At 44.8% G+C, this 27,852-nt stretch overlaps 1 protein-coding gene and 1 long non-coding RNA gene across 19 annotated transcripts in view; one reads left to right on the forward strand and one right to left on the reverse strand.

Moving 5' to 3' along the window:
- CACNA1B (calcium voltage-gated channel subunit alpha1 B) overlaps positions 1 to 27,852 on the reverse strand; it is a 307,336-nt gene that overhangs the window by 43,152 nt on the left and 236,332 nt on the right. For 8 of the 18 annotated variants that reach the window (XR_006164766.1, XM_042786546.1, XM_042786544.1 and 5 more), the window contains 10 exons: positions 25,018 to 25,029; positions 20,180 to 20,276; positions 18,028 to 18,188; positions 16,767 to 16,904; positions 15,668 to 15,869; positions 13,985 to 14,149; positions 13,003 to 13,113; positions 12,775 to 12,858; positions 8,072 to 8,077; positions 2,598 to 2,714 (listed from right to left, as the gene is read on the reverse strand). Coding sequence is in view for 17 of the 18 variants with exons in the window: in XM_042786546.1 (XP_042642480.1) it covers positions 2,598 to 2,714; positions 8,072 to 8,077; positions 12,775 to 12,858; positions 13,003 to 13,113; positions 13,985 to 14,149; positions 15,668 to 15,869; positions 16,767 to 16,904; positions 18,028 to 18,188; positions 20,180 to 20,276; positions 25,018 to 25,029 (1,093 nt within the window). In the remaining variant the exon portion in view is untranslated. The remainder of the gene's footprint in view (positions 1 to 2,597; positions 2,715 to 8,071; positions 8,078 to 12,774; positions 12,859 to 13,002; positions 13,114 to 13,984; positions 14,150 to 15,667; positions 15,870 to 16,766; positions 16,905 to 18,027; positions 18,189 to 20,179; positions 20,277 to 25,017; positions 25,030 to 27,852) is intronic. The other 10 variants (XM_042786548.1, XM_042786550.1, XM_042786547.1 and 7 more) reach the window with 3 other exon arrangements.
- Positions 2,644 to 26,980, forward strand: LOC122152750. The gene is made up of 5 exons (XR_006164767.1): positions 2,644 to 2,711; positions 14,962 to 14,967; positions 16,219 to 16,225; positions 16,438 to 16,443; positions 26,970 to 26,980. It is a non-coding gene; the product is annotated as an uncharacterized LOC122152750 (long non-coding RNA).

Raw genomic sequence — 27,852 nt, forward strand, 5'->3', positions numbered from 1 at the left:
GAAATCAGTGAAGGCTGCAACGTAATTATGTCACCCAAGCTGAGAGTAATAGCTACTTTCCATTCAGGCTAAATGAATGGGTAATTAATGCCTCTTAATTAGTAATAGCTGAAAAAATGAGAAGTCTTGCCGTAGGGCTAGACTGTGTGATGCTGAGGGCAGGAGAGAGGTTATGCAGCACATGGGCAGCCCAGTAGGAAACATGGGCCAAAGGTTTGATGCGGTTTCTGTGGGACAGTTTTGCACAAGGGACAAGGACCGAGAGGTCAGTGCTGGGGGGAAAGACGGACAAACCTCTCCCCGTGCAGCCCAGAAGCTGTTCTGGCTCTGCTTCAGGGGCAGCACTCCACATACACACTCTGGAAAGGGCCGGGGCTATACCGAAAAGGGCCTTGGCTGAGGCCCTGTCGCAAGATCCAGCCAAGACTACACAGTCCAAGGACACTCTCCTGAGTGGGAACATCTTCTACCTGCAGACCCCACGTCTCAGCCTCTGGTAGAGCCTCTCCTGGCTGCAGGATTCCTCATGAGTTGCAAGCTGAGAGCAGCAGCAGCACCACCACCCCCATCTACCCTCAAGGAAAACAGAGCCTAACAAATCCCACACACTGCGACCCCCCAGATCACAGTCCCTTTCCATTAGCTGCTTGATGGTTGGGTGAAAGCATAACACAGAAGTTGAATGTGAGAGCATCAGCTGCCTGTCTGGTGCCTCCCAAAGTGACATACAGTGTAATACAACACTCGCTGCCACCCCTGGCCATGGGATAACACCATGGATGCCTGCACTTCTTCTCCAAGTTGCTTGCAGAAAGAAGCAATCACTATGTTCCCATCTCCAGCCTTCAAAAACGTTTTGCCTCTATAGTCTAAAGGTCTAATAGAAAATTCCCTCCTGACCAGCTCTGGTGCAGAGCAATAACCACGTTCACGCTCTGCTGAAACCAGTTCTCCATCCCAGTCGTCCCACAGCTGGCACGGGGCTGGCCAGCATTCCCAACCTGGTGCGAGCAGAGCCACCTGGCATCTTTCTCCAGCTGCAGGAGAGAAATGCCTTTCTTTTCTTGAAAAGTCTTTTCCATTTTTGGAGAGAACACACTCCTCCCCACAGTTTCATCACTTAAAATAACCTCTCTGCATCGTTTTGACTCAGACACCATGATGCGCTTGAAAGCGCAGCTAAAGCAACAGAAATAGGTTTCCCTGCATCCCACCGCACCCTGCATCATTAAATACCAGTTGCCACCATAACGCCTTCCAGAGAGCGCCGTGCAAAATACCCCGACACTGCACCAACCTGCAGACAAGCTCCCCTGAGCACGCGACAGCACCCGAGGCACAGGCTACCACCCGCAGACCTCAGCGCAGGTGGCGGCGAGACCCAGAGGTAGGGTCCCCAGGATGGGGGCCAGGGGCACGGGCAGCGTGGCACCCCGCCGGCGAGCGGGAGATGGAAGTTTGCTGGTGGTGGCTGGGAGCTAGGGAACAGATCCATCTTCGGCCGCTCCCCGACCTCATCGTACTTTGCTTTCCCACATCAACTCTCTACTTCTGCTTCTCGGAAAGTCCCGCCAGTTCTGCAGAGCCAGGGAGGTCAACTGTTTTCTGGGAGAGGGTCCATGTGTGATGGGTCTGGGGGTCTGCACCCTGCAGCTACACAGTCAATAAATACTAGTGAGCTAGAGCCCAGCATCAGTGCTACAAATCCTGATTTCAGGTTAAATGACCTCCTCTCCGCACTGCAGAATATATGCATGTCCCATAACCAGAGTTAAAACACAACGACCTGTAGAAATAGGCTGCAAACCAGCTAAGAGCTGTTAAAAACAGTCAGCTCTGGCGCATGTGGGCTCTTATTTAGATCTAGAAAGCAGCTAACTCGAAGCTAAGCACAGCTAATCTGCTGTAAGGCAGTTGTTTGAGCATTGCTTAGTTCAGTCGTGCGATATCCAGCTGCTGTGGCCAGCCACCCCCGCGCCACGACGTGCTGAGGCTTGCTGGGAGGGAAGGGCAGGGGTAAAGGAAAACAGGTAAAGCAACTGTCTTGACTTTAGAACAAAACCCCATTTTTGTAATCATCCACATCATAAAAACACAGCTTCACAGTTTATATCACCAAAATGCAATGGTTTTGGTTTTGCCTCTATCAGATTCTCCCAAGGCTGAAACCTGGTGAAAGCAACTTAACCTTACACTTGCTGCAGGCAAACAGCTGGCACGAAGGCACTCATTAGCCAGCCTGCTGTTTCCTTATGCAAATACCCGAGTCTCAAGACTTTTGCCACAGGGATTTTGTGGTAGTTTCAGGGGCAACCTGGGCTTTGCACACTTGCTGCGAGTCTGCATCAGTAGCCATCCGCCTTTCAGACTCATCTTCCAAAATGCTCAGCACCTGCAGTGTTCAGGGCATGTTCAGTGCAAATCAAGTTAGTTTTTCTGAAGAATTAATATTCCTGTAATTGCGTTATAGAGGTGCAGAGAGGCCATTCCCTTAGCAAGGAGAAGCTCTTTGACACTCAATGGAGGATGCTACAGATGCGCCAAGCATTACCATCTCCCCAGGTCTCTTCTCTGCCTCCCACTCATCTAACACTCACCTTAAAAGACTGCACAAATGTCCAGAGCAAGATGCGGATAGTGTAACCCTGGCGAAGGAGCTTGATAAGTCTCGCTGCCCTGAAGAGCCGCAGGAAGCTGAGGTTGATGAAGTTGTCCTGCGGAAAGTAAAGGTTTTGTGTCCTTCAGAAATTAACGCGATTAGAAACCACAGCCCGCAAAAAAGAAATTAAAATTACCAGCTTCACGATCTAAGCAGCAAATCGGCCACCAGAAAACCTTCCAAAAGAAACATTCGTCAGTGCAGATCACTCCACATGCAGCAAGTATGAGAAAATCCCTCTCCACAAGAGCCCTCCCCTCTGCTACTGGGTCAATGACAGAAAAGGAAAAGGCCCTTTCACGCTGTCCATGGAGGTCTTGTTTTCTTTCGGTAAGGCAGATTTTCTCCCCCTAAAGTCTCAGGGAGAGGTAATGGTGCCGTATTATCATTTTGTAAAGAATGAGGTTGTTTTGAAGTCTTGGTCAGCTTGCTTTCTACAATGAATTGAACTTAAGCCAAGACAGTTGCAAGGGACTACGTATATAGCCTCTACCGTAACAAAGAAAGGCATTGTCCAGTGAAGATTAAAACATCCTTGAAAGAATGAGGATGTTTTCTAACCTGGAGGTTTTAGACATTTATATCACATGTGACTGGACAGGTTCATCAAGGAGAAATGGCACCAAGACTGTTTGGAAGATGGATCAATGGCAGCAAATCAATTGGGGAGGTTGAACGTTCAACAGCAGGAGGGTGCCTTAGGAACCTGCTGATTTTTAAAATTATTATTAAATGTACCTTCGCAGGTGGATCAAAGAACTGCTGGAGATAGATTCTGATTTCCATTTGTTTTGTATGATTCTCCCCACCCTGCCTCCCATTTTTTTATTTCCTTCAGGGAAAAGAGGTTTCTTGCCCCAATGAGCTAATCTAGAGAGGGTTCTTTCCAAAACAAAACATGCAAAAGCCAGATCCCTCTTGCCCTCCTATTTTGAAGAGATGAAAAATATCCCCCCTTTCTGTACTGATTCCAATTCACTTATTTGTGAATCTGTTCACAGCCACTTATTTGACTGAATTAGCTAAAGAGAGGAAGCATCCCACTTTAAACTATCAAGCAGTGGAGTGGAAAATATAATCATAAGGAGCTCTTGTTGATAAAGATGAGCAAAAATAGTCTTTCCCTTGTATTACTGTTTTACCACAAGACACCCAGTCATATTGAACTGACCCACGTTTCTTGCTCATTTGGCTACAGAGCTCATGCTGAATTTGGGGGGCTTGTTGGATCTATTAATTTATTTAAATGCCAGCTCAGTTTTGGGGCCGTTAGCATCGCATTCCACCAATCCCATCAAAGAGTTCAAGAAATCAGTCTCAGGCATGCACTCGGTTTCTCTCGTGTTAAAAACGCAAGCAGCTCAGAGTTAGGCACAGACCGTTTATCAGACTCAATCCTCAAATAAAGAGAAAAGAGAAAAGCACAGGTATGTTCAATGAAAGAGCAGACAACAGGGAGCTCACTCAAGTTAGCAACAGAAATCAGCTCTGGCAGGCAAAACACAAGCGAGGATTCCCCTGGGTTGTTCAAGGTCAGTAAATCAGGTGCTAAATATTCAACGCTTATCTCAGCATCAGCTTCTGTTTTTTTTTTTTTTTTCCGCATCACTTGCGTTCCCTCCACAAAACACCAGCTGAACTCACCTTAGCAGGTAAGGGCCCATAAGGCCCGGGGGGCAGGGCTGGACCGCGGCTGGGAACCGGGTGGCATCGCCAGCCTGGCCCTTAGTGGCCCCTCACACCTCGGCCGAGCCGCTGCAGCAGGCTTCAGGGCAGGGCAAAGGCTTAACCCTGAGCCTAATCATGAAAAGCCTCCCTGCCAGCGGGAACTGGATCAGACCTTACGTGTAACGCTCGTGGCACTTGGGCATCAGGCTTGCAAGTCTGACAAATTATTGCAGTGCTCAAGACCGATCTTCCCCCGGCAAGGAGCACGTGCACAGGCAGCGGCTGCAGGATCCATCTCTGCGCACGACCCTGACTCTTCCCACGTCACTGCAGCCCAACAGCAAGAACACTGTTTCCCTCAGACTTTGCTATAATCTCATAATCGCAGCTGACATAATGCTTAACATCTGCTTTGGTCTAGACTGCAAGGTCACACTTAGCACAGGCTATCCCTGTGCTACGTGGGCTTTACCCAGGACAGTCTGTGTATATGCAATATGGAACAGGGGGCTTAAAACCGTGCAGTTATGTCTATAACCCCCCAGTCCCTGGGATTTGGAGGGACAAACAGTTCATAACATTTTATTTTTTTTTTTTTTCCCCCCCAGACCCAAACCCTCTGTTTGACTCGTGCTCTGACGTTTTCTAAAGCACAGTGAAAGCCTCAGCTCTGTGGGGAATCATTCGCAACCCAGGAAAATCCACCGTCACCACCATTCGCAGAGCATTCGAAGGACTGTTCTCTGTGCTGTTCGTAGGGAGGCAAAATTACACACGCTCGTGATGGATGGAAGGGCTCCGCATGTGTAATCCTCAGCACACTGCATAGAAAACCCGTCCTTCAACACCTCAACTGTCCAAGCAGGTAACAGAATTGCATGCAATCAAAGGGGAAACTCCACATTGCGATATTTCTTGTGTATAACAGTGTTTTGCATCAATTCTCCTCCCAGTTAGCCACCTCTATAACATGACACACATATGATCACCTCCTGGGTTATTAAAGCCTTTCTTTCCAGGTTTTTGTTTGCTTTTCTGTTGCACAGATGCTAAGGGCTGACTGGTGCTCACAAAAGGCACCATAGCTTTACAATTTTGCTTGAGGTCTAGCAAATTATGCTTGAAAACCACTTGCCCCTGGCCTGTCACTATTTTTCTAAAGCGGGAGCGCTGGCACCGAAGGCACCCGGGGGCCTGGGCACAGCCACTGCTTCCCATGACAGGAGCGTGACCAAAGCTCAGCTGAGAGATGCATCCCTAGAGCAAACTGCAAAGCAGGAGGGAAACAGGGAAAATAGATTACAGTTAAGGAACTGGCCTTGATTGCTGTCCCACCATGGGCAGCCTGCTCTTTTACCCTTTCCTATGGTGTTTTTCATACTGAAAGTAGAAAATCCATGCAGAATAGGGTGTACAGCCATTGCCTGGATCTGTTCCTCCAGCATCTTCAGCAGCAGAGTGGTTTTCTCCCCAACACAGGAGCTGTGTCCACTGTCCACAGGGATGCAGCACGAGCTCCATTCTGTACACCAGTGGCAAAGCACCAGCTCAGTGGATTTAGTGTTTTGGATTTTTAAACCTGCAGTGGGAATATTGAGTTTTTTATGCCATGGCTGGATGTGCTCTGCAGGATTTAGTGAAGGAAGTTACGTTACGCTGCCACAAAGCAATAAATTTGGCAGAAGTCGAGCTCTTCATCCCTGCTTCCTCCTGCAGACCAGTTGCAGAACACAACAACCCCCTGGAACCGCAACTTCAGATTTCTGTTTTCAAAATGAAGGGCCATCCAAAGTTGAAAAGAGCTGTGGGAAGAAGAATCTGACCAAGCCAAGAATGGGACCACTCAGGAAGATTTGGCAGATTCTTTTCATCTGGCATCAAGAATTAACTTATTCTGCTAAGAAACTACTGTCAAGGAGACGGTTGTGTTCCCATCTAAATAACCATGATATTGCCAATACTGAAGAATAGTTCCCGAATCTTGATTCTGACTTCCTCTGAAGGCTGGGGAAAACACTTGCTCATTTTAAGTGACTGAAGATTTTTGCCACACTTGTCAGTGCCTTGGGGACTCTGCCCTTACAGGTGTATCACATAATGTCCTTTCATCCTGATCCAGGAACACTGGAAAAAATTATTTTATGTGTGTGATGCCTAGATCTCTCCTCATTCCCTACTACCTTTCAACTTTGGTGCTTCTGCTGTAGTCACTGCAGGCTCCCATCATGACCAGTGGAAAGAAGAAGGCAGCTCTGAAGACAAACTATTGCTCTGAAGGTCTAACTGGGACACCCTGGACACCAGGTGATAGAAGGAGCTTGGACCTGAGTATATGACCATAGAGGCTGCAATCCTAACAAACTGCAGGATAAGCATTTAAATCTTTAACCTGCAACATGGACAGCAACGAGGCCAAAATTTGCCCAGAGATAAGCTGATTTTTTTTCAGTATATTCTCATGTGTGCAGCTGATGCCAGAGCACTTAGTGGTGCTGCCTGGGCCAGGGGTGCAGAGGGTGAAGTCTCCAAAGACATCCTCACAGCTGCTGCACATCTGTAACGGTTCCAGCCCCCACAGCCCCCACATAGCATTCCCTTCTCAGATTGCACTAGGTAAACTTTTAACTTCTACACTTTTGGTTTTTCCTTTGTTGCTTCCTAGCAGAAAACTCCCTCCTGTGACCCTCCATGAAGCACGCATGGAGCTTATTTGCAGTCTGTTATGAAGATTCACTCTGATTTGTCTCTTAACAGCAACTGTGCAACAGCAAGTCCAGATGTTATCACACATCCAAGAGCTGTTGTCAGGTGGCCAAGCAAGTATTTTTGATAAGCTTAAGGTATCATTTCTGTTATTAACCATAGCCAAGATGACTAAGAATGGAAGAATAAGTATATTTTTTAGAGTGTATTTTTCTTTATTCATCCTCTTCTGCTTAATTTATCATTTTAAAAGGCAAAGGCCAGTATTTCCAAAGGCATCTTTGGAATCAGGCACTAAATTCCCAGTGGGATCTGGTTCACAGTACTTTTCAGCCCCATTCATAAGATGGCTTACACGTTTCTCTTGAGATATTTGCTTTTATATCCAGAGACTCTGTGTCCACTGTGGTGGCAAAATGCTTCTATATGCTGGTATCGCAAAGAATTTTCAAAGTTGAATAAAAATCACTCTTTCCTGTGACTTGTCTTTTGATTTGAGGGAAGCAAGTCTGTAATCACTTCAATAATTTTTTTGCCTCACAATACAGCATTAACCATGGGCTTAAAATACATGTAAGGCAGTCCTCTTAAATGTACCGTTTCCCTTTGCAGAAAGCTCAATGTATCTCAGCATAAAAGAAAATAAAACCAGTTTCTGAGAACTGAATTTGGTACCACCACTTAGAAAATGAAGGATTTCCCAGACAGCCAATCTTCTCTACTCCGGGTCATCCAGAAGCATCCTTCCCTCCTATTCTCATTCAATGTTCCACCAAAATAAAGCAAGTGTCAGTCTCCCCTTTATCATTGTCAGGTGTAACAAACAGCGGCGAACAGGCTATTGGTAACTGCATTTGCCTCACGTCACCAATTAGCCAAAGGGAAGAAGATGCAGAACAGAAGCCAGTTTTGAGGCACGCTGCAGTGAGGCTTTTTCACCAGTGCAATCGGAAATCTCATCAAAACGAATTAAATTAAAGAAAAACGAGAGAAAATAAAAGCAGAGAATTTAAATAATTGTTTAAATTCAATGAAACCAACCGTGTCCTATATGTGATGTTTTCATGGATGGATATTTGCAAGATTATTTACAATTTTTTTTTTTTTGAGCAGCAGGTGCACAACATACAGACGGAGACATGGTTTTCGCATTGTATGTTGATTGGATGGCGTGATTCAGCAGGTAGATAAGGAAAATAAGGAACAAAACAGGAAACAAAAGAGAAAATGAGTAATCAGGACAAGCAAAAAAGGAAACTCTGAAAATTTCACTGGAAAAAAACTGTTGGGCTTTTGGGGGTGTTATTTTATGATAATTATATAAATAAAAAATGCTTCAAACCAAAACAGATTCTGAGATCCTAAAGGTAACACAGACAGTGCAGTAGTTATTTGCATTTCATTTTGTAATGCAAATTAGGAGACAATTCACAAACACTTTTCAGTATGTTTTTTGTATTTCCAGGCATAGCAAGAGATGTCAGTTTGCCATACACCCATTTGGCCTCCTGAGGCCGGCCGTGTCCGCAAGGACACCTTCTCCTTAATGCCACCTATTTTACCTCAATTACTGAGAGGGTAAAAAACTGACATACGTGGTTTTGCCTAAGGAAATAAAAAAAAATATATATATTCCACTGCATTCACAAAGTAAATTACATATGACATGACTAGAAAATTAAAATAAAGCAATTAATCAACACATTTCTTTTCCTTTTATCTTTACTTTTCAGTGGGTTAAAAGTACCAATGCAGCAAGGCTGGTGGAAGCCGAGTCTCTCAAGCTGAGACCGCCCAGGTAAGCAGGTTTATTTACCTTGGAGAACACTTATAGCTGGAAAATATAGTCAAGTGGTGCTCCTGCAACTATGTGTGAGCCTGATCTCCAAGTCATACCCGGACAGCGTGCCCTCTGCCTGAGGAGCTGGAGGGCTTCGTGGGTGGTGGTGACGGGGACAGATGCAGACTGACAGGCGTGTTGATGCTGTGGCTGTCACCCGGGCTTCTCAGCCTGAGAAACCTTCCCGTGGAGTAACGGGGAGCAACGGGGCCAAATGCACAGGGAAGGGCTGATGGGGGCTGCCACCCAACTGTCCCCACGGCTGCCCACCGGTCCGGGAGAGGCGGGAGCTGAGGCCATCCTCTGCCGGGGACACAGCTCTGAGTCACGACCAGAACAGACCTGTTCTCCTCTTGGGTTATTCGCAGCTCCGTAACACGGTGCAGAGACCTGCCGCACCCCCGCTCACGCACCCAGCCGGAAAGCTGGAATTCGGCTCAAAACTACGGCGTTTTGTGCAGACTGATGTTCATCCCGAGCCTTAGTTACTACCCTACCCTACCTGGCAATATAAAAGGCCAAGAGTGGCTGGGCAGAGGCAGCGGGACAGCGGGATTAGACTCGGGGCCATATGCCTGACTTGTGCTCTGCGAATGAGGCACCCACTGCTCCTCGCCTTGGTCCCTGCTGTTTGCAGACAGCATACTCACTATTACTGCATCAGGTTTATCAGCCCTTTTTCTACAATTTTTAATTAGTTCTAAACACCAGAAGTGTTTAAGTGACATAGGTGCAACTCCAGTTTAACAAAATAACAGGTTATAGATTACTAAAATGGTTCAAAGTGTAACTCTTCCAGGATATAGATATATTGTGCCATTGTCCAGGTAACAACAGTCCTGGTGTTTCCCCCCACAGCTTTGGGATCCCTTGGGTTTCCCCAGCTGGGCTGTGGGTCAGAATAACACGTGCTGCAACCTACAGTGGAGCCAACAAAACGGGACCAGAGCAGAGCGCTGGGTCCTTCTGCTTGTTTCCCACCCTACGTGCCACAGACTGTCCTCAGGACTGGAAAGGGAGGAAGGCTTGTAGTGGCAGCGGAGATCCTGGTGCAAGACTACATCCTCCACATGCCACTGGATGACGTGAATGAACTTCTCCATGAAAGGCATCCTGAAAGGTGCCATTATTTGCTGCCATTAACAATTTCGTTATAATCTTCGGGGCACCACTGCAAACTCCCACTCATATAATTAAGCAGTGATTCTGAGACCTGCGTGTCACGGTCACCTTCAAGCAGACTAAGCTCCTAACATCTCTTCAGCAAGCTGTGCACAATGCCTTTGAACTCTCAGCCCACTGTCCCTACCAGAGGCCGAGGTGGATGTGTGCAGCCCCGGGCAGCGTGTGCCGGCGCCTACGGCAGCGTTGGGTGCGGGTGAGCGTGCTGCTGCAGCCAGGCGTGGGCTGGAGGGGGAGCAGAGAGGAGCTGCACCAAAGAAATTTTGAAAAACAAGTCTAGCAAGAAGGCAGGGTGGACCTCTGGGCACTCTGTCTGCAGTGGAAAGCATGTGAAAAGGAGATGTGGCTATGCAGAAATGCTGCAGAAGGGGGAAGATTTAGAGAGAGCAGAGCTCAAATAGTCTGTGGACTGAGACAGAGGACCAAGAGGTCAGGGGCTGGAGTGGTATCGGGGGACATACGGCTTTTAATATAAAAGACATGTTTGTGAGGAGCTTTATATTGACCACACTGACAGGAGAAGCTGTTGAACTACATTAGAACGTCCTCTCTAAAGTCTGACTTAATGGATCTAGTTATTCACAAATCCAAAGCCTCTCCATTACCACCTGGGAGGATAACAGAAAGGTGTATTAGGTGCTTGGGAGCCTAACTCTAATGGAGTTTACTGTTTTTTAGAGGTAATTCATACTACTCTTCAAAGGCATCCCCAAATTGCTGCTGTCTTTGACACTGGAAACCAGAGAAACTACTGCAGCGCGGAAGGGTGATGCCGTCACTCCCAGCACCCCGAGGTCGTTGCACCAGTGCCTGGCAACTCACACAAGGGTATGTGGGAGCACGTTTACTCTCCAGCCCAAAGACCAGGAGAGGGGTGGGGAATCTCTGCCTACACGCTAACTCTCCTACCCTTGATAGCTGGCCAGCAGTGCCAGGGGACAGCTGCTGCCTCAAAAAGCTGGGGATGTGCATATACAGCCCCAGATGTGCTGTGCCTCTTTCTTAAATTCATCGGCATATCGCAGCCCGACCTGGACAGTCCGTAGCCAATTCCCCAGGTGCCAGACACCTTCAACAAGGCTGGACCACCCCTGTGGGAGCTGGAGGGAAAAGCAATGGCCTGTTAACCAAGTAGGGACTGCTACCTGCCAAGCACGGAACAGGCAACACTGATGGCTGCTCTCTGCCTGCAAAATAAATCTTACAAAGGCAAATTTTAATAAGAAGCATGTGGGCCTGGTGTTGGTATTGCAAAGGGGACACCTTCTTGAAGGAGAAGATATCAATCTCAGAGAGACCAGAGGCTCCCTTACCACGTGCGAGTTGGCTGTGCTGCTTCCTCCCAGTTAAAGGAAGGTGGAAGAAGGTGGAAGAGAAGCATCAGTTTCTGTTTGTGTCTGACTTGCAAATGTTTTCACAAATTTTCAAACCAAGGCAAAAGTTTGGGTGCCTAAATGGCAAGAATGCATGTCCCACGACAGAGGGAGTGGAGGCAAGCACCTAATACTTGCCCGGAGTGCAGTAAATCTCCTGAGCTCTCAGAGAAGTGGTAGTCAGACCTTGTGTTTGATCTGAGTAACTTTACCCTGGCTCCACGCTGTGCATTGAAAGCAAAAGGTAATCCAAAGTCTACAAGGTAGAAATCACCAACTGTTAATGAATGCCATTCATGCGGGGAGTAAAACTTTGGGATTTTGTGTGCTTTTTTGGACCAAGGAGGTTAGGTAATAATGTGTTTTGTCAGAAACAGTAATATGGTCTTCACCACCAGCTGAATGTCCTGTAAAGAAGTCTGGGGAGCACAGTTCTTTGCACACACACAAAACAGATCTATAAGCAAATCCCAGGGACTGAGAAAAAAAAATTATGGTAAAATTCAAATTCATCACATACAGATACAGCATCATTAGCTAAAACATGCATTGGGAGAGAAGAGGAGCAATTTATAAATTGGGTAATATCGGGCTGTCAAGGTTTGATTCAGACATTTACTGCCCTTATGGAAAAATCCTCTAGAATTTAATGGCAAGTTTGTATACTTCCTGTAATCTACAGGACTAGTTGGCAGGGAGACAGCAGTCATTGTAGGGCTGGCCAACAAATCCTATGGTAAAGTTGTTTGTTTGCTTTAGTAATTGCCGCACAGAGTTTTTATGCACAGACCAGAAATGCACCATGCTTCCCCAAACCAGACTGTGCAAGCCGATGAGTTTTTGGCTGTTTCTATGTTCCCATCACCTCTCCCCTTCTCACTCCTCTTATCACCCTCCCCGTGACCAAGACTGGGCAGGACCCCCAAGGGACAGGCGTGTGTGTGTGCCCTGTGAAGCACCTCACACCATAAAACAGCAGTCTTCAACAGGACCTTTTTGATCTTTCCCTCTATTAAATTCAACAGGATTTTTCCATTAATAGGCAAAAACGGCTCGGGGTTAGAGTCATTTGCTGAACGAGGAAGAGAGATGGTTTCCTGGCAGAATCACTAACATTGTCATTCTCATCACGGCTTTTTTCATGAAAATCTTTGGGGCAGACAGCCGTGCTCATCGCGACGGAAAGAGCAGAGCTAACAGAAACAGGCTGCTGGGTCACCCAAGGACATCATCACATGGTGAGTCCCAGAGGCAGCTCTAGGGAATAAGGCTGGTAGGGAGAAGGTGCAGTGTCTTGACAGGGGACAGCTTTGTTGGTAAATGAAGCAAATTGAGCAAACTGTACTTACCGCAATCTCTGTTACTAAAATATCAGTAATACTTCCCAACACTGTTACAAAATCAAAGACATTCCAGGCATCTCGGAAATAATTCTGCCAAATGAAAACATCCAGGGGTTATTTTTTTTTTTTTTTGCAACACAGGCTTTTTTTTCTTTGTTTTTAAATGCGCATCATGAAATTCAAGCATTTCATGTAGAGAGGAAACAGTTGAAAGTAAACAAGGAAGGCACATACCAGCACACCAAAGGCAATGATCTTCAGCACACATTCCATTGAAAACATGGATGTAAACACAATATTCAGGCATTTCAACATTTCTTCATATGCTTCTGGAGCATCATAGAACTAAACCGGGATGGAAGAAAGGCTGTTACTGGCAGATCACTTATAGAAAAAAACCTTCCCAGCTGACTTGCCTGACTGCAACTCTTGCTTATTTTGGTGCCAGATTTTGTGCTCACTTTAAGCAAGACTTGGGGTTAACAATATGGTTACTCATGCCACTCTGGAAACACCCCATGGCCTACCTGCTATCTTAATGGGGTAGCTGGGGATACACCAGGATGGGGAGACTGTTGCTGGTGTATATCTCCCTGTAAGCAGAGCATGGACCAGGAGGGAGGAAGGGCATTTTCACAACCAGAGGACAAGTGCAGAACTACGTTTAGTTCCAGCAGACCCTAAGAATATGGTGAGCCCCCGACTGTGAAGATACTCTCCAGCTAGGCGAGGGATAGGAAGGGAGATCATCCACGATATCCTGCTGTCTGCATGTCCTCCTCTTAGGCACCGTGGATCATGTCCCAGAAGCTTGACACTGCTGCAAATTGGAGTAATTTCCCTGTTTTGGCTGGATGTCGAGCATCCCCACGAAGTGACCCTGCGCTGCAGCGGGAGGCGCAGGTTGAGCTGGGAGCTCAGGACCCGCAGAGCCCAGTTCCCATCCCACTGGCCAGACGCTGAAGGGGCTACGAGCCAAACCAGCACCGTGCAGGGGAATTCCATTCACGGTACCTCATCGCAACTGATAAACCCTTTGGAGTCAAAAGGGCAAAGAGAATCCCACAAGGCCTCTAAAAACAACATCAGGCAGATGAGAAGCGGTGATTGCTCCTGCCGATCCCCCCCAGCTCTCAGGTGGAGAGTACAAAGCCTCTCCAGCAAACACCGCGTTCGTTAGCCCAAAATTGCAAAGATTCAGTAACAGCTCACTAACCTTCATCATTAGAACAATGGTATTGAGTGCAATCATGACCATGATAAAATACTCAAAGGGAGGGGACACCACAAATTTCCACATCTTGTACTGAAAAGATTGCTTGTTCTGAGGCATGTAGCGGGTCAGTGGCTTGGCACTTATAGCGAAGTCTATGCAGGCCCTCTACAAAACAAAAATGGGATGAAAAGAATACAAAAAAAAAAAAAGAGCTGGCAGTCTCTATCACTCAAGATATTATTGGGAGAGCAAGTGAAGCATTTAGAGGAGGATGGTATCTCTAGGTGTTTCTCACATACGATACAAGTACTGACTACCTCTGTAAAATGCAACACAGGATCCCCAAATTGTAATCTCTTCTGCACACTCGCTGAAATATTAAATCCCACAACACTCCTATGGCCCCCTGAAGTCCTAGGAGCCAGCCTTCCATCACAGCCCAGCTCCAGGTAGGTCCTGATCTCTTCCCACTTAGGGAAGCAAGTCATAAATCCACAGGCTCATTTCAGAAAACACTCTGCCAATTCCTCCTGATATGTAATTTTAGCAACCGGAAGACTAGTAAAAATGTTATCTGCGTTTAAAAAAAAAGTATTGTGAAACCCAGGTATGTTCTCACATACAGCAAAACCTGTCCAGCTAATAACATTTCATAAAATGTGAACTGAACTGAACCAATACATTATCCAACAAATATTACTGGGTGAACTCTCAAAGACCCCTTTAGCTGGCTATTTATGTTCACATTATTATGAGTATAAAACTGTATTAAAATAAAAATTGGTTTCTACCCACAAGAAGTTTTGACTCTGGAGCATTTTCTCGTCTTGGATTAGTGCAAAAATAGTCCCTGCTCAATTGAAAAATAATGTGGGTAAAGCATCTCTAAATATTCTGCTTTATTTTGGACTTTTTGTTCATAAAGACAAACAATGCACTAACTGATTAAAACAGCATTTCTTGTCATCACAAATCAGGTTCCAGTTTCAAAATAAATGAAAAGGAATGGTTCTTTGCACAACAGGTCACTGGGGCTGTGGGACCCCAGACAAAGGATGTTACAGATACTAAAAATCTGCATGGGTTCAGAAGGAAGCTGGATACATTAATGGGAGGAAGATACACAGATGTCACTAACTAAACAAAAAACACACCCGACTGAGGAGGTTCCTGAGCTGAAAACAATAGTATTTGCTAGGGCATTAAAGAAAAGCCTCATACGTGCTTTCTCTGGTCTTACACTCTTCCCAAGCCATCCACTTCTGGCTGCTGTCAGGAGGACATCATCTCAGCCGGGCACAGAACCAGCCTGGTGAGAGGAACACTCCTTGGGGGAGCTGTAGCAACTGTAGTTCAGTTTGATTTCTGATGACTGGCCTCTAAAAGGCCAAAGATTTCTGCCTCCTTTCACACCTACATGCTGAAGCTAACATGCAAGTCTATATTCACTTTGAGGCGGAGGTGTGGCCCATGGGGATGTGTGACAGTGCTTACTAACAGGCAGCATTCCGGGGATCTCCCTGCTTTTTGTTTTTATGCAAAAGCTGTTAGGTCTCCACACCACACCCCCTCAGGTAATGCCTGCTTCAGAGCCCCCCACAGCACGGCAGGGATGAGGAGTGGGCTTCCATGAGGTGCTCTGAGCCCCCAGGTGTTAACTCCAGATTCAGAAGATACGAGTACCTCGTTTTTCTCGAGGCTGCACTCTGACATCACTTTATCTCCTTGCTCTTGGAAGGTGATGATGATTAACGCCACAAAGATGTTCACAAAGAAAAAAGGGAAGACAACGAAATACACAACGTAAAAGATAGACATTTCCATTCTGTAGCCAGGGCTGGGCCCCTGTTCCTCATAGGTAGCATCCACCGAGTGCTTCAGCACACTGCAATCAAGCACAAAGAGAGAAGAAAAGTCAATGAAATCAGGGTGAAACACCAATGGCACCTTGATAGTCACTCACTGGCTTTCACTCACGTGGAGGGGTTTCCACATATGCTCATGGTAAACTTAATCCCATCTATATGGCTGGGAAGAAGTTTTCCTTGAGGATATTTCTAGGGAAAGCCTTGCTGTTTTCACCATTCTGCAGAACGATGGAGATTCGCTAGTCACAGATCCACTTATCCCTCTGGCCAAGGGGAGAGAGATACAGTTAGATCTGGCTTCTCTTCTCTGGTCAACAGGGATGAGGTAAGGGTGGGCAAAGAAAGGTGTTGATGATTTCTGAGAAGGAACACCGTGGGAGACTAGAGAAGGGAGATTGATGCTGTATGTTTTATTTATTTTATGAAATAGCTCAATGTGGAGGACAGGGAAGGCCTAACATGGAGAAACCCAGACCATGAATTGTACTCCACATGTCCCAGCAGAAAAGTGTGCCAAAATAAAGTCATACGCTGAACAGTAAATACAATTTTGGGACTGTCATAACCAGCATACGTTCAGCATAGGTCACAGTACTTTTTCCCCTCATTTTCTTACATTCCCATTATCAATTTTACACCTGAGAAAGGCATGCAAGTCCAGAAGACTGGAGCAAGCAAGCTATTAAGTACTGAAGACTGCCTAAGCATCCCTGTGCAAGCTCAGAAAAACTTCCAGAAAAATGCAGAGCCCTGCCTGCTGATTCACCCCAAAATCACACAAGGGGAAGTAAAAGCTTAGCTGATAAAAGACTATTCTTATTTCACAGGTCACCTGTCATTTACTTGTCCCTCAGAGCTGTGGAAAGCTGCCATTACCTCCGCGGTCACTGACCCTGCCAGTCCCACGTACTCACGTTGGCCACCCTTCGCCTGTGGAGACGGTGAAAAGCGTGAGCAGAGCCCAGAGCACGTTGTCATAGTGGAACTCGTATTTCTTCCATTCCCGGGGCTGCGCCTCCACCTCATTTTTTTCATAATCGAGGTACTGACCCCTAGGAAAAACAGAGATTCAGACCAAATGAGAGAATTGAGCTAAATCAGCCATTTCATATGACTCACTGAGAAGCATCAAAAAGCCCCAGTAGCAGAGTCCGACTGTGCTATGCATTAAAGACAAATAAAGAGACAACCCCTTGGTTTGTAACAAGTAAAGGCAATTTTTTGAGCCATTTCAAGACACAGGAACTGGACCTGAGGTCTAGACATTAAAGAAATTGCAAACTGGACATCCATCCATTAGGCAAAGCCAGCAATTAACAGCATGCTGGCCCCCAGATTGTCTGACCCCACAGAAAACTGGGCTGCTTGATGGGGAAAAGTCTCCAGCTCCTACTTCAGAGTTGGATCTGCCTTATAGCTGGGTCCTGCCTTGAGGGGCTGAGAGACCTGGCATCTGAAACGCTCCCCTCGAACCTACATTTTTCTATAATTTCACATTTCTTTCTGTAATATATCTGCTTTGCTTTATGGAAGAACTGCAGTGACAGCCTCCGTGGCTGACGTGCCCTGCATTGACAAGGCGGCAGAAAAGGGGGAACACGGGCAGACCCAGAAAGTGCTGAGGACATGTTTTGGTGCCAGGAAAAACGGCAAGTGAGGAAGATGCACATTGTGGCGAGTAAAACACCTTGACAGTCTGCTGCAAAGGACAAAGCAAGACAGGGCTTTTAAGATATTCCAATGCCGACCCCTTTTCTAGCCAATTAAGAGCTCTCTAATTTCCTACTGACTCAATTCTGATTATTTATTCATTACATTTTTCTAATTCATATGATGCCTAAAAATCAAAGCAGCAGGTAGAAAAAGGAGTCACCAGCCCTTCAAAACCCTCTGCCCTAAAAATCACACCTAGCCCTCCCCAGGAAAAAGAGCCTGCTCCCCTGTATCACAAAGGTTTGGGGTAAGCATTTGCTAGATCAGAGCCAGGAAGGATGCAGCTATTGAAACAAAAGGGAAGATTCACCTCCAGGGTAATTGTGCTGAAGTACTGATCTTACTGGAGAGTGATCAAGCTCAGCAGATACCTGACCGATGCAGCTTTGGGACAGCCAAGGGAGCTGCTGCTGCCAGAGGAAAGTCGGGCTCCCCCTGCCCAGCCCCTGCCCCCAGACATACCTGCAGTCCTTCTCCAGCTCCTTCGACTCATCCGTGCAGTAGAAGAATCTGCCTTTGAAGAGCTGCACAGCAATAACGGCAAAAATGAACATGAAGAGCATGTAAACTATGAGGATATTGAGGACGTTCTTCAGGGAATTCACCACGCAGTCAAAGACAGCCTGGGGATGGAGAACAAGGTTAAGGGGTTGAAAGAAAAGAAAAGTGCATCTAACTTCTTGGCATCTAGCATCTAACCACGCTTGGGAGTAACTACCCAACCTACAACCCATGGATGATTTCATGGGCTTGCACAGCAAGTGTCTGGCCAAGAGTCGTGCTCCCTCTGTGAGAAACAGCACTGGCTTCCTACATCTGCTTTCTCGGCGAGTTTGGCTGCACCGCTGAATTTTCTGGTGCTACCCATAAAATTTATAAAGACAATCGCAGCTCAGCGAGATAACTACTAGTCCTAAGCAAATATTTCCATGGTCAATTATGAAATGAAAAACGTACTTGTGTTTAATTTACTCCCAGCAGATAGGTAAAAACTCATCGACGATGTTACTCACTGACCGTTATTTGAACTGTTTGAATAATAAGGAAAATATACCAGACACAAAGCAACCAAATGCTTCAAATAATATTTTTCAAGTGAACTATCAAAATTAAGTGTGACTAATCTAGTCAGTATATGTCACTTCTGAACTGCCTGCAAAGAACTACTCAAAAACATTTATTATTTGGTTATTAGTCACTCATTCATTGTTACAAGTAATTTGCAGTTTAATTTTAGTCTGAGAAGTTTGTCATAATAATAGAAATTGAGCAGTCCTACTGCCCAGGCGCAGGGTTTGTACAATACTGTTCCTGTTTCTCTGAATGGAAGTGAATAATTCACAAAATTACACTTCTGATGAAACCCAGAAATCCTGAATTAAAACACTGGAAATATCTCTAATCACCCCATTAATCTTGTTGATTGTTGCATACAAGATCACATCCAGGAAAAAAAAAAAAAAGACATAATTTTGAAGACAAACCATATGAATATGATTTCTGTTTCACATAAAAGTTTCTGAATACTTCTTTAGAAGTGGTAAAATTACTCTGTAACATAGCTTGAAAATAAGGATTCATTCATTAAAACCCAAGTGGTCGGCATCCTGTTGTAGGACTGAGCTACTGTTGATTGCTTTATGACCAAAGAGCAGTACATTTCAAATTTCTAAACAAATAGAGACCATTTTCTACATTGTTCAACATTACTCTTCTTTACCTTTTGAGGTGAATTTAGTATGCATAAAAATGCATGAAATAAAAATTATTAAAACATGAACTGTGGGTAAGGCAAAAGCAAATCTATGTAACAGCTGACCCTGATATTTACATGCCACTATGTGAAAACAGGAATTGTCAGACATAGTTTCACCACTGCAAAAGCACCCATTTCTTTTCCTCCCATCCTTCACAGAAAAGAGCCTGCAAGCAGTGATGCCACATGAAGACGTTCTACAATAGGTATTCAAGAGTTCCAAAACCTCAGAAATTATGAAATTGTATAACTCCTTCCATTCTCTGCTTTCAGGGCTTGGCTGTATCTCAAAGCATTCAGGAAATGGTGTTGAATAAGTAACCACTGGCCATTACGCTTATTTTGCTTTGTAACTTAGTATTCTAGAGATGAAAGGGTATTGCTATAAAACTCTGCACTATATATTCTTTAATAGAAAATATGAACAGATTAAAAGTCCTCATGCAGCAATGACATTTCTCTTTAGACAGACTGTGGAAAATCTTGCAATATTCATGTTAAGTTCTCCAGGGAAAGTCAAACACTCCAAAACCCGTTTTCTCCTATATAATTTCTAAGAGCATCACACTTGTGAACTGTAATTTAATTTGTTTGCATTTTTTTATTTTCTTTTTTTAGAAGTTTGATTTTCATGTGGATTCACAATAATTCATAATATTGCACACAATGTTTGCAAAAGAAACAAGTGTTTGACATTTGCTAAACATCTGCACAGCTATTTTTATAAATCTGGCAAAGAGATTAATTGCAACAAAATAAAAGGAACAGAAATAACTTGGATTAAGTTTAGTCCATCAGCTTCCACTCAGATCAGTTGCAAACCTCCAGAGAAGGAAAGATTTGTGGTTATTCTCTAACCTTTAGTTTTGGCAGCCGTTTAATGGTCTTCAGTGGTCTTAGGACCCGCAGAACTCGCAGCGACTTGATTGTGTTGATGTCCTTGCCTTTGGTTCCTCTGCAAGGGATAAAAGGCACAAGAACAACAGAGGGAATAGTTTGGTCCTCAGGTCACTAACTAAAATACCTGTAGGTAGCCAGTGTGGTTTGGGGTTTTTTTACAGGTTTGGGGCGCCATCCTCACTGTGGATGCAGACAGCCCTAGTGAGGACTGCAGATGATCAAACACCCACTTGAGACGCGTTGATCACCGCGCAGGAGGAAGGCCGTGGGCAGGACATGGTCCTTGCAGTGTTCGGCCACACGTGCCCTCCAGCCCTCGCTCACTTCCCAGCTACTCACCGAGCACCACCCAGGGGCTGGGGACCTCCCTGCCCCAACTCTCCCCCCCGGCAGCGGGCAAAGCCAGGGCAGCAGCACACCTGGGCTGCGGCCACGCGGAGGGGAGGCTCGCTGCACTCATCCCAGCCCCAGGCAGAAGCGAGGAAGCCTCACTTGGCCTTCCTCCCTCCCAGGCACCTGGGTGAGACAGGTGGACGTTTCTCTGTGTGCTTCTTGCACTTCTCTGGCAGGGACGTTGTGTCTAGGCAAGCAAACAGTGACCAGAGGGAACTGGAGCCTTCGTGGCGAGGGACAGAGCTCTCCTGGGGACCAGAGCCGCTCCATGTCCATACCCTCATCCTCGAGCCTCTCTTGGAAGACATGCTACCAAACCCATGCAGGAACATGTAATATCATGGTATATTACATGCCTGGAACAGTGCTTGGGCAACTTCCCACTTACGCATGCAGGTGGTGTAAATCAGATTTTGTTTTTAGTTTTTGTTAAAACTGAGTGCGAGGCTTGAGACCGTTCCTCTTGTTACCACTAAGAGGTTTTTTAGGGGAAGGACAGAGTTCCTTTCCTCGTGCACTTCCAAAATAAATAAAAAAAGACACAGTTACATCTTCTTCCAACCCAACAGCAAAACAATGACATTCCCCTTCATTTCATATGAAGTGAAAAATGGGATGAAAATCTTTAACAGAGTTTTATTCATGACTACAGGTTTGGGTCTGAGACTGTATTGAAGTAACACATGTGTGAATGAATAACATGTTGAACAGATGCTGATATACCTATTCTATGCTCTTCCAGTTTGCTAAACATTTATTTTCTCCAACAGGAAAGCAGTAGAAATACAAGTAACCAGAGAGACCCACAAGAGGTATGTGCAGGTAGTGGACTGCAAGGCTTCCCCCCGGCTAGCAGCCAGCCCTCTGCACTGTGCAAAGGGATAAGCACCAGGAACGGAGGAAATCACCCAGTTTCGTGGCTGGCTGACCTTGCTCAGCCCTGGAAGGTGTCTTTGCAATCTATCCACTTCTGAAAGACTATTAACTCAGTATTAATACTGTACTATTCAATACTAACACTGGACTGGAATCTGCAACACATTCCTGTCTCATCTCTGGTCTCTTTCTCCAATTACCAGTCACAGCAGTTGTCCTGAAATGCAATAAGCAGTGAGACACGAGGAATTTTTGGAGGGCCGTGGGTTGTATCTCAATGACTTATACATTGAACACAAGTTGCCTTTGCACATGATTCAACAGAAATGGAGGAGAGGGGGAATGGGATGGAGATTTACCTATACTCTCCCTATCTCATCTTTCAGAGCTGCTTTAGGGCCATTTTAATCAGCTGCAGATGGATCCTGACTGCTGGCACGGCTGTAAATCCAGGTTATTGAGCTAATATTCACAGAGTTACAGGACTGACTTAATGCTGCAAAATAACTATTATATATTTAACTGAAATAATTTTTGATTCTCATTAGAGACCCTTTAATCTGGTTGAGATGAAGCAGACACTGCCAACACAGCTTTTACTGGCTTCCTCTTTGGGTTTTAGCATAACTGAATATCTGGCCCTTGTTTAGCTTTGCATATTTGCTTTCAAATCACAAACTCCTAGCAAGCAACGATCCTGCTATGGTCCCTGCAACCATCTCCTTGTCACCATAGCCCCCAGCTGAGCCAGCCAAACTGGAGCTCACCTACTCCCCAGGCAGCTTTGTCCAATCCTTAGCCATGCCCTTGCTGCAAAACAATTTGTTCAGATTCTTGAGGAGGACAGTCAGTGGCAGGAGAGAAGTGGAAGGGGAAACAGGTTACTGGGAAGGAGATACCACCTGGCTCAGCCAGCCAGCCTGTCCCCATGGCTGATGGTCACCCAGCACATGCCCATCATGTTGGCTGTCCCTGCTGCTCCTTCCACACTCTCCCCTCTGGAAAGTCAAGCAAATAGCTCAGGTTGCTCCAAGTTGCCCACCCATTTAACCAGATGAGGAAGCCAGGGCAGAGAGGGTGAAGAGGTAGGAGCTCAGAAAGTAGAGGTGAGAGAAGAGTGAAGGTGAGAGCGTTAAGGGACATGTGCTTGGGGCAACAGGAGAAAAAAAGAAGGTGGGATACCTTGGCCCAGAACTGTATTCAATTCTCGATCATTTGTGGCCACGGTTCTGGTGTGCAGATTAACACACACAGCCCAGTTTATCAGCACAGCCACTGGCAGGTAGCAACTGAACTAATAAACCTCAACAGTCCTCACTGGGGTTCATGCAGAACCACAGAATATGTGGTGTCTTCCAGTGCTCCTGATTCCAGGAGACCTAACCATCTGTTTATCACGCCGCCATGCATTTGTGCTAAACAACAGTTGTACCACTAAGGCCTCCTGAGAGGGAAGTTCAAGACGAGAACAGAGACACTTGTTGGCTATGGAGGAGCTAGATCAGGTCTCACAGGGCTGGCTCCAGGCCTGGAGCAGTAACCTCTGTGGACTTCATATTTCTACAGAAGTTAAACAGACCTACTGGGGACTAGTGAACAGGTGGGGCAGAGCAAATCCTTTCTCCTGGGTTGATGAGAGAAGCAGCTGGTTTTCCCTCACACGGGGAGGCGTGTGGATGACTGCACCGCGAGCTTGGAGGTGAAGGGCAGACAGCTCCAATCCTACAAAGTTTCTTCTGACTGAAAAAAGTACACTAAGAAGAGTTGATTTTTATTTTTTCTCCTTTCAGGCACCTAAGCAAATAAAGAGCATGAACCAATTAAATGTTAATGGGATTTATGATCTAAGTCATAAAGAGAATCTTGAAAAATCATGCTTAATTCTTGTCACAGTAAGGCTCCTGCTACAGGAGAAAGTTTTTTCAGCGGACTGGCACTCTGAGCTAGAGTAATGCAAATTGCATTTTAATCAAATGGATCTTCTGCAACTATTTCAACCTGTCCAATAAAACCTGAAGGGTTGTTTTGGGTGTTTTTAAGAACACTCTCTTCCAGTATTGGCTTTTTACACCACTCTATATACAAAGCCAGATGTCCCACAAAATAAAAGGTCCAGATGAAACTAGGATTCAGTCAAAAGGCATATATATACAAGCGCACATTTGACCAGAATATATCTCACAACAAAAATAAATTGCTATGGAAGGACAAGATCTTAGGTGACTGCAGAATAACAACTACAAAATTCAGAAGAGCTGCAGAAGAGCAAGCAGGCTAAAGACAGAGAGTGAACAGAAGCCCAATGACTTTAAAAAAAAAAAAAAACCAACACCATAAAGAAAAAGATTGCATTAGGTCAAGCCTGGTTGCATTAGGCCAGTTCTGTTTTTTCTGGGACAGTTTATTTATTTAAAACAATAAAAATATTTTAAAAGAGCTTTGCATGGCCTTTTTTCCTTTAATAAATAAAAGATCCTTTAAAAAATTAATAGTTCTTTAAAATGGAAGCTTCTTGTTTCTGTTGCTCCTGCCAGCAGCTCTGATTTCATGTAACATGGGCCTCTTAAAGTCATGGCATCAAATATTCATAGTAGGGTGGAGTCACAGCCTTCTGCAATTGCCTGAAATCCCCAAGGCAGAAAATGAATTCCTCCACTGAAGAGTAAATGAGGTCACGCAACTCTGCCCGAGCACAAAGGCACCCTCTTCCAGGTTCTAAATAATCTGGTTTCCTAGACAGAAGAAAGAAACAAGTACCCAATTTCCTGGACTACAAAGACCATTCTTTGCATCCTTTTCATTGCACCTCGGGGTTACCTGCTGCAGAGGAGCCCCCCCAAGCTCCCACCCTGCCCTGAACTGGGGTGTGAGACGACGTAGCTCTGCCTCCCCCCGTGTCCCCGAAGCAAAGCTGCACTGTACTGCACCAGTGCCAAAACTGCCACCTCCTTGCAGGTGGTTAAATGCAACTTTTGTTATCTCCTTCTTTATAAATTGCCTCACCAGCCTCTCAAAATGCTCTCTACGCTCTGTTTTCATGTCAAAGACTTTTCACCAATGTCAGAGACAGCCTGAATCCCAGCTGGGTCACGTTGCCCAGACTGTACATAATTAGACCTGAAGCTTCCCGCATTGCTAATGCAGTTTAGAAGTGCAACTCTCTGAATGAGAATAAAACTGCTTCTTTAAACCTACTTATTAAGGTTTTAATGAATTGCAACTCACTCATTAATAATGTACCCATTAAGTCATCACCTCAAATCTTTTTGGTACAAATATATCTGCTTATCATGGTTTCTGACTCTCTGGCCTTCTTGGTTTTCTAGTCTGCTTCTATCCTCTGCTTAAAGAAAATTAGGATGAATGAAGATTGTTAAGGGAAAATACGTTTCACTGAATAATGAGTAATAAAGGGACAAAGGAGTCGATGCAATGGGTGTAACATGGTTCGTTTCCACAGTGGCAAGTGTGTGTACACACATTGGACAGGCATAACAGTGCAGCAAGAGACAGGAATAACATATTACCCCATGAAACTCCTAGAGAGAGATTCCAGCAAGAAGAAGACAAAGAAAGAGCAGAGTCAATGACAAACAGAAACATAAGGCTATACAGTGCACCCCAAGCACATACAGATATGTGCTGGCAGATAATCCCATCCCCTGTCCCACACCCACCAAGTCAGTGTTCATAAAAATAAACAAGCAAGGAAGCAACAGACTGGCCATACAGCATGTACCCACACATCCCCCCACGGTGCATCAGCCCTTCGACTGACAAGCAGACAGGGCACATACACCTTCGTCCTCCCGACACTGGGAGGTAACAACCTTGGTTGTTTGGCAACCTTGCTGTTTGCCTTTACAAAGAGCAGTGTGAAATTCTGTGCATCTTGGCCACCTTTCTCTTGTTGAAAATGTAAAAACGCAATCTCTTTGCTGCTATTCATCAGCTATTTCCATTAAGCAAGTATATTTTATACCTGGGGCTGATAAATTTTGATGGCAAATTTGCTGTCTTGCTCTATTTCTACTTTCCTAAAGACTAAAACAAGTCTGTAATGTTTGTGGCATGTTTATCTCTAGAATTTCTCTTTGAAATACATTGCTAAATGGAAGACATTGTTTTATTATCATTGTTATTAATGCTTCTAGCATCTCAATGGGGGCCTTGTTTTAATTTTTTTTTTCCCTTAACTACAGTCAAGCACAGAATAGCTTCTAAAGAGCTACAGGCAGAAAGTAGAGTCATAACTGGTTTGAGACGGAGATAGATTTTATGAAACAGCAATTTTTTCCACAGCAACAACTGATACCATCTCATATGCCTAAACAAACATAGGCTGCTGCAGTATTCCAGATGGAAGCGTATCAGGGAGCTCTGTTTTTCCTAGGTTTTCAGTGACACATCTATTCAGCAAGAATCACCTTCACTGGACACCAATGAGGTCAAGAACATGCATGAATTAAATCACACCCACTGAGTGGCAATCATGTATTCTTGCAAGCAGAAACTGGTAGCAGCCACATTAAATACATTTTTACAGTGACACCGAGGATGTGTGATGGGACTGCAGTGTTTGCTAGAAAAAGCCCACTAACAAAACAACAAAGATTACCAAGCTTACTCTCCAAAAGCTCGTTTTCAGGATTATCAAAATTCAGCAGGCTCAGTGCATCCGCCTGGTTTCACCAAACAATGCAGCTGAGCTAAGGACCAATTTTCATCTGAGCAGTCTAAGACTTGTTAGTATTCATAACTGGACTAGTGGGAACAGAGAGCAAGTCATCTCCTACGAATGACTGGATTTCCTGCTCTCAGGTTAGTCCAGAGTTACTGCAAGTATTTTCTGAATTAAATGTCAACACTCACTGCCTGCTGAAACATGGACATGCAGCAGAGGTTACAGTCTTAATAAAAATCAGAGAAGAAATTAAAATTTTTCCAAGTCTCAGAAATAGTTCTGACTCACTTTAATCTGTCAGACAGTAAATAGGCAGGCAGGTTTTATGCATTCACGTTCTGTAAATCCCTGCTCAATACTTACTCAAAGAACATGTAAAATAGAAGCAGCTTGGGGCACACTGTTATGAAGCACAGACAGGGGATGTACAAGTAATTTATTTAGAGGCTGATGAGGTGCTGCTAGATATTCATGGCCCAGTGTGAGCAATAGAAAACCTGAGCACAAAAATACTCAGAAAGATTAAAAATTACTCATTCTAATCCATAAGTTGTCCAAAAGAAGATCTTGTTCAAAGAGAAGATGTTTTAAAGCAAACCCTGATGTTTGTTTTCCAGCACAGGGAGTTGCTCTGAAGGGCTCACAAAATGACCCTTTTTCCAGACTGCCGTTTCAAAGTTTGAATTCTTAATAGAAAATGAAAGTCTCAGTGAACCACAGACTTGGGTAATATTGTTTTGCAAACTAATACTTGTGACTAATATTATTTTACTTTTATACCTAATTTCAATTCAGAGGATCTCCGTTAAATTGCTAAGCTTTTTTTTTTAATAAGTTTCTGCTTAATTCGGTCTGACCACATCCAGTTCTGAAAGATGTTATGCCACTATATTTCATGTGCAAGGAAACTAAGTCACACACATCTAGTCAAACTTTAAAAGCAGCCTACTTTTGGATGTTAATTTTAGATAAGCAAGACGTTCACCAGACCAGTAATTCTATCTCAAGACAACCTTGCTTACAACAGAGCACTCGGTTCCTCTGAAAACCAAATTTCTAATGAATAGGGACAAAGATTTTAAAAGAGGGGAGGGCAACGTCCCTTTGAAAAACTTCTACTGCACATGACTTGCTCCCAGATCTAAACAATTCTCTGGTGTATGATTTGGCACAGAAAGCCCAGACCCCAATATCTCCAAGTGTCACTCCTCAACTGGCTCAAAAATCATACCAAACATGCCAATCCCATCCCCTTCTGTCCATCCGTTCCTTCATTAAATTAGATTAGATTTTTTTTTTATCCAGCATTTGTTATGAAGAATAGAAGAACTAAACCACAAATCTCACAATTTTAATGTCAAAGGAATTTTGACACCTCAGAAAATGAAAAGCTCCTGAGAAATATTCCAGCCCAACCTTGCCAGAAAGGTCCTGGTAACTTTTTGTGCTGCGAGGGATGTGGCAGTAATTTTCATCAGCAGAGCACATAAGAGGAGCAACAGATATGGCTGTCTGCCTAAAAATTACTGTCAGTCTAAAATATACAAGACACGCTTCTGCAGTTACTTGACAAAGGTGAATGGTTTTTCTCATTAGCAAGTAAAACACTGCTAATTTCTTTGCCTTCTCTAATCACCATGTCAACAAACAGGTGAGTGGAGTTTGGGCGTGGGCTGCT

This window comes from Tyto alba, unplaced genomic scaffold, assembly GCF_018691265.1.
Source record: "Tyto alba isolate M040663 unplaced genomic scaffold, T.alba_DEE_v4.0 Super-Scaffold_11, whole genome shotgun sequence".
Lineage (NCBI taxonomy): Eukaryota > Metazoa > Chordata > Aves > Strigiformes > Tytonidae > Tyto > Tyto alba.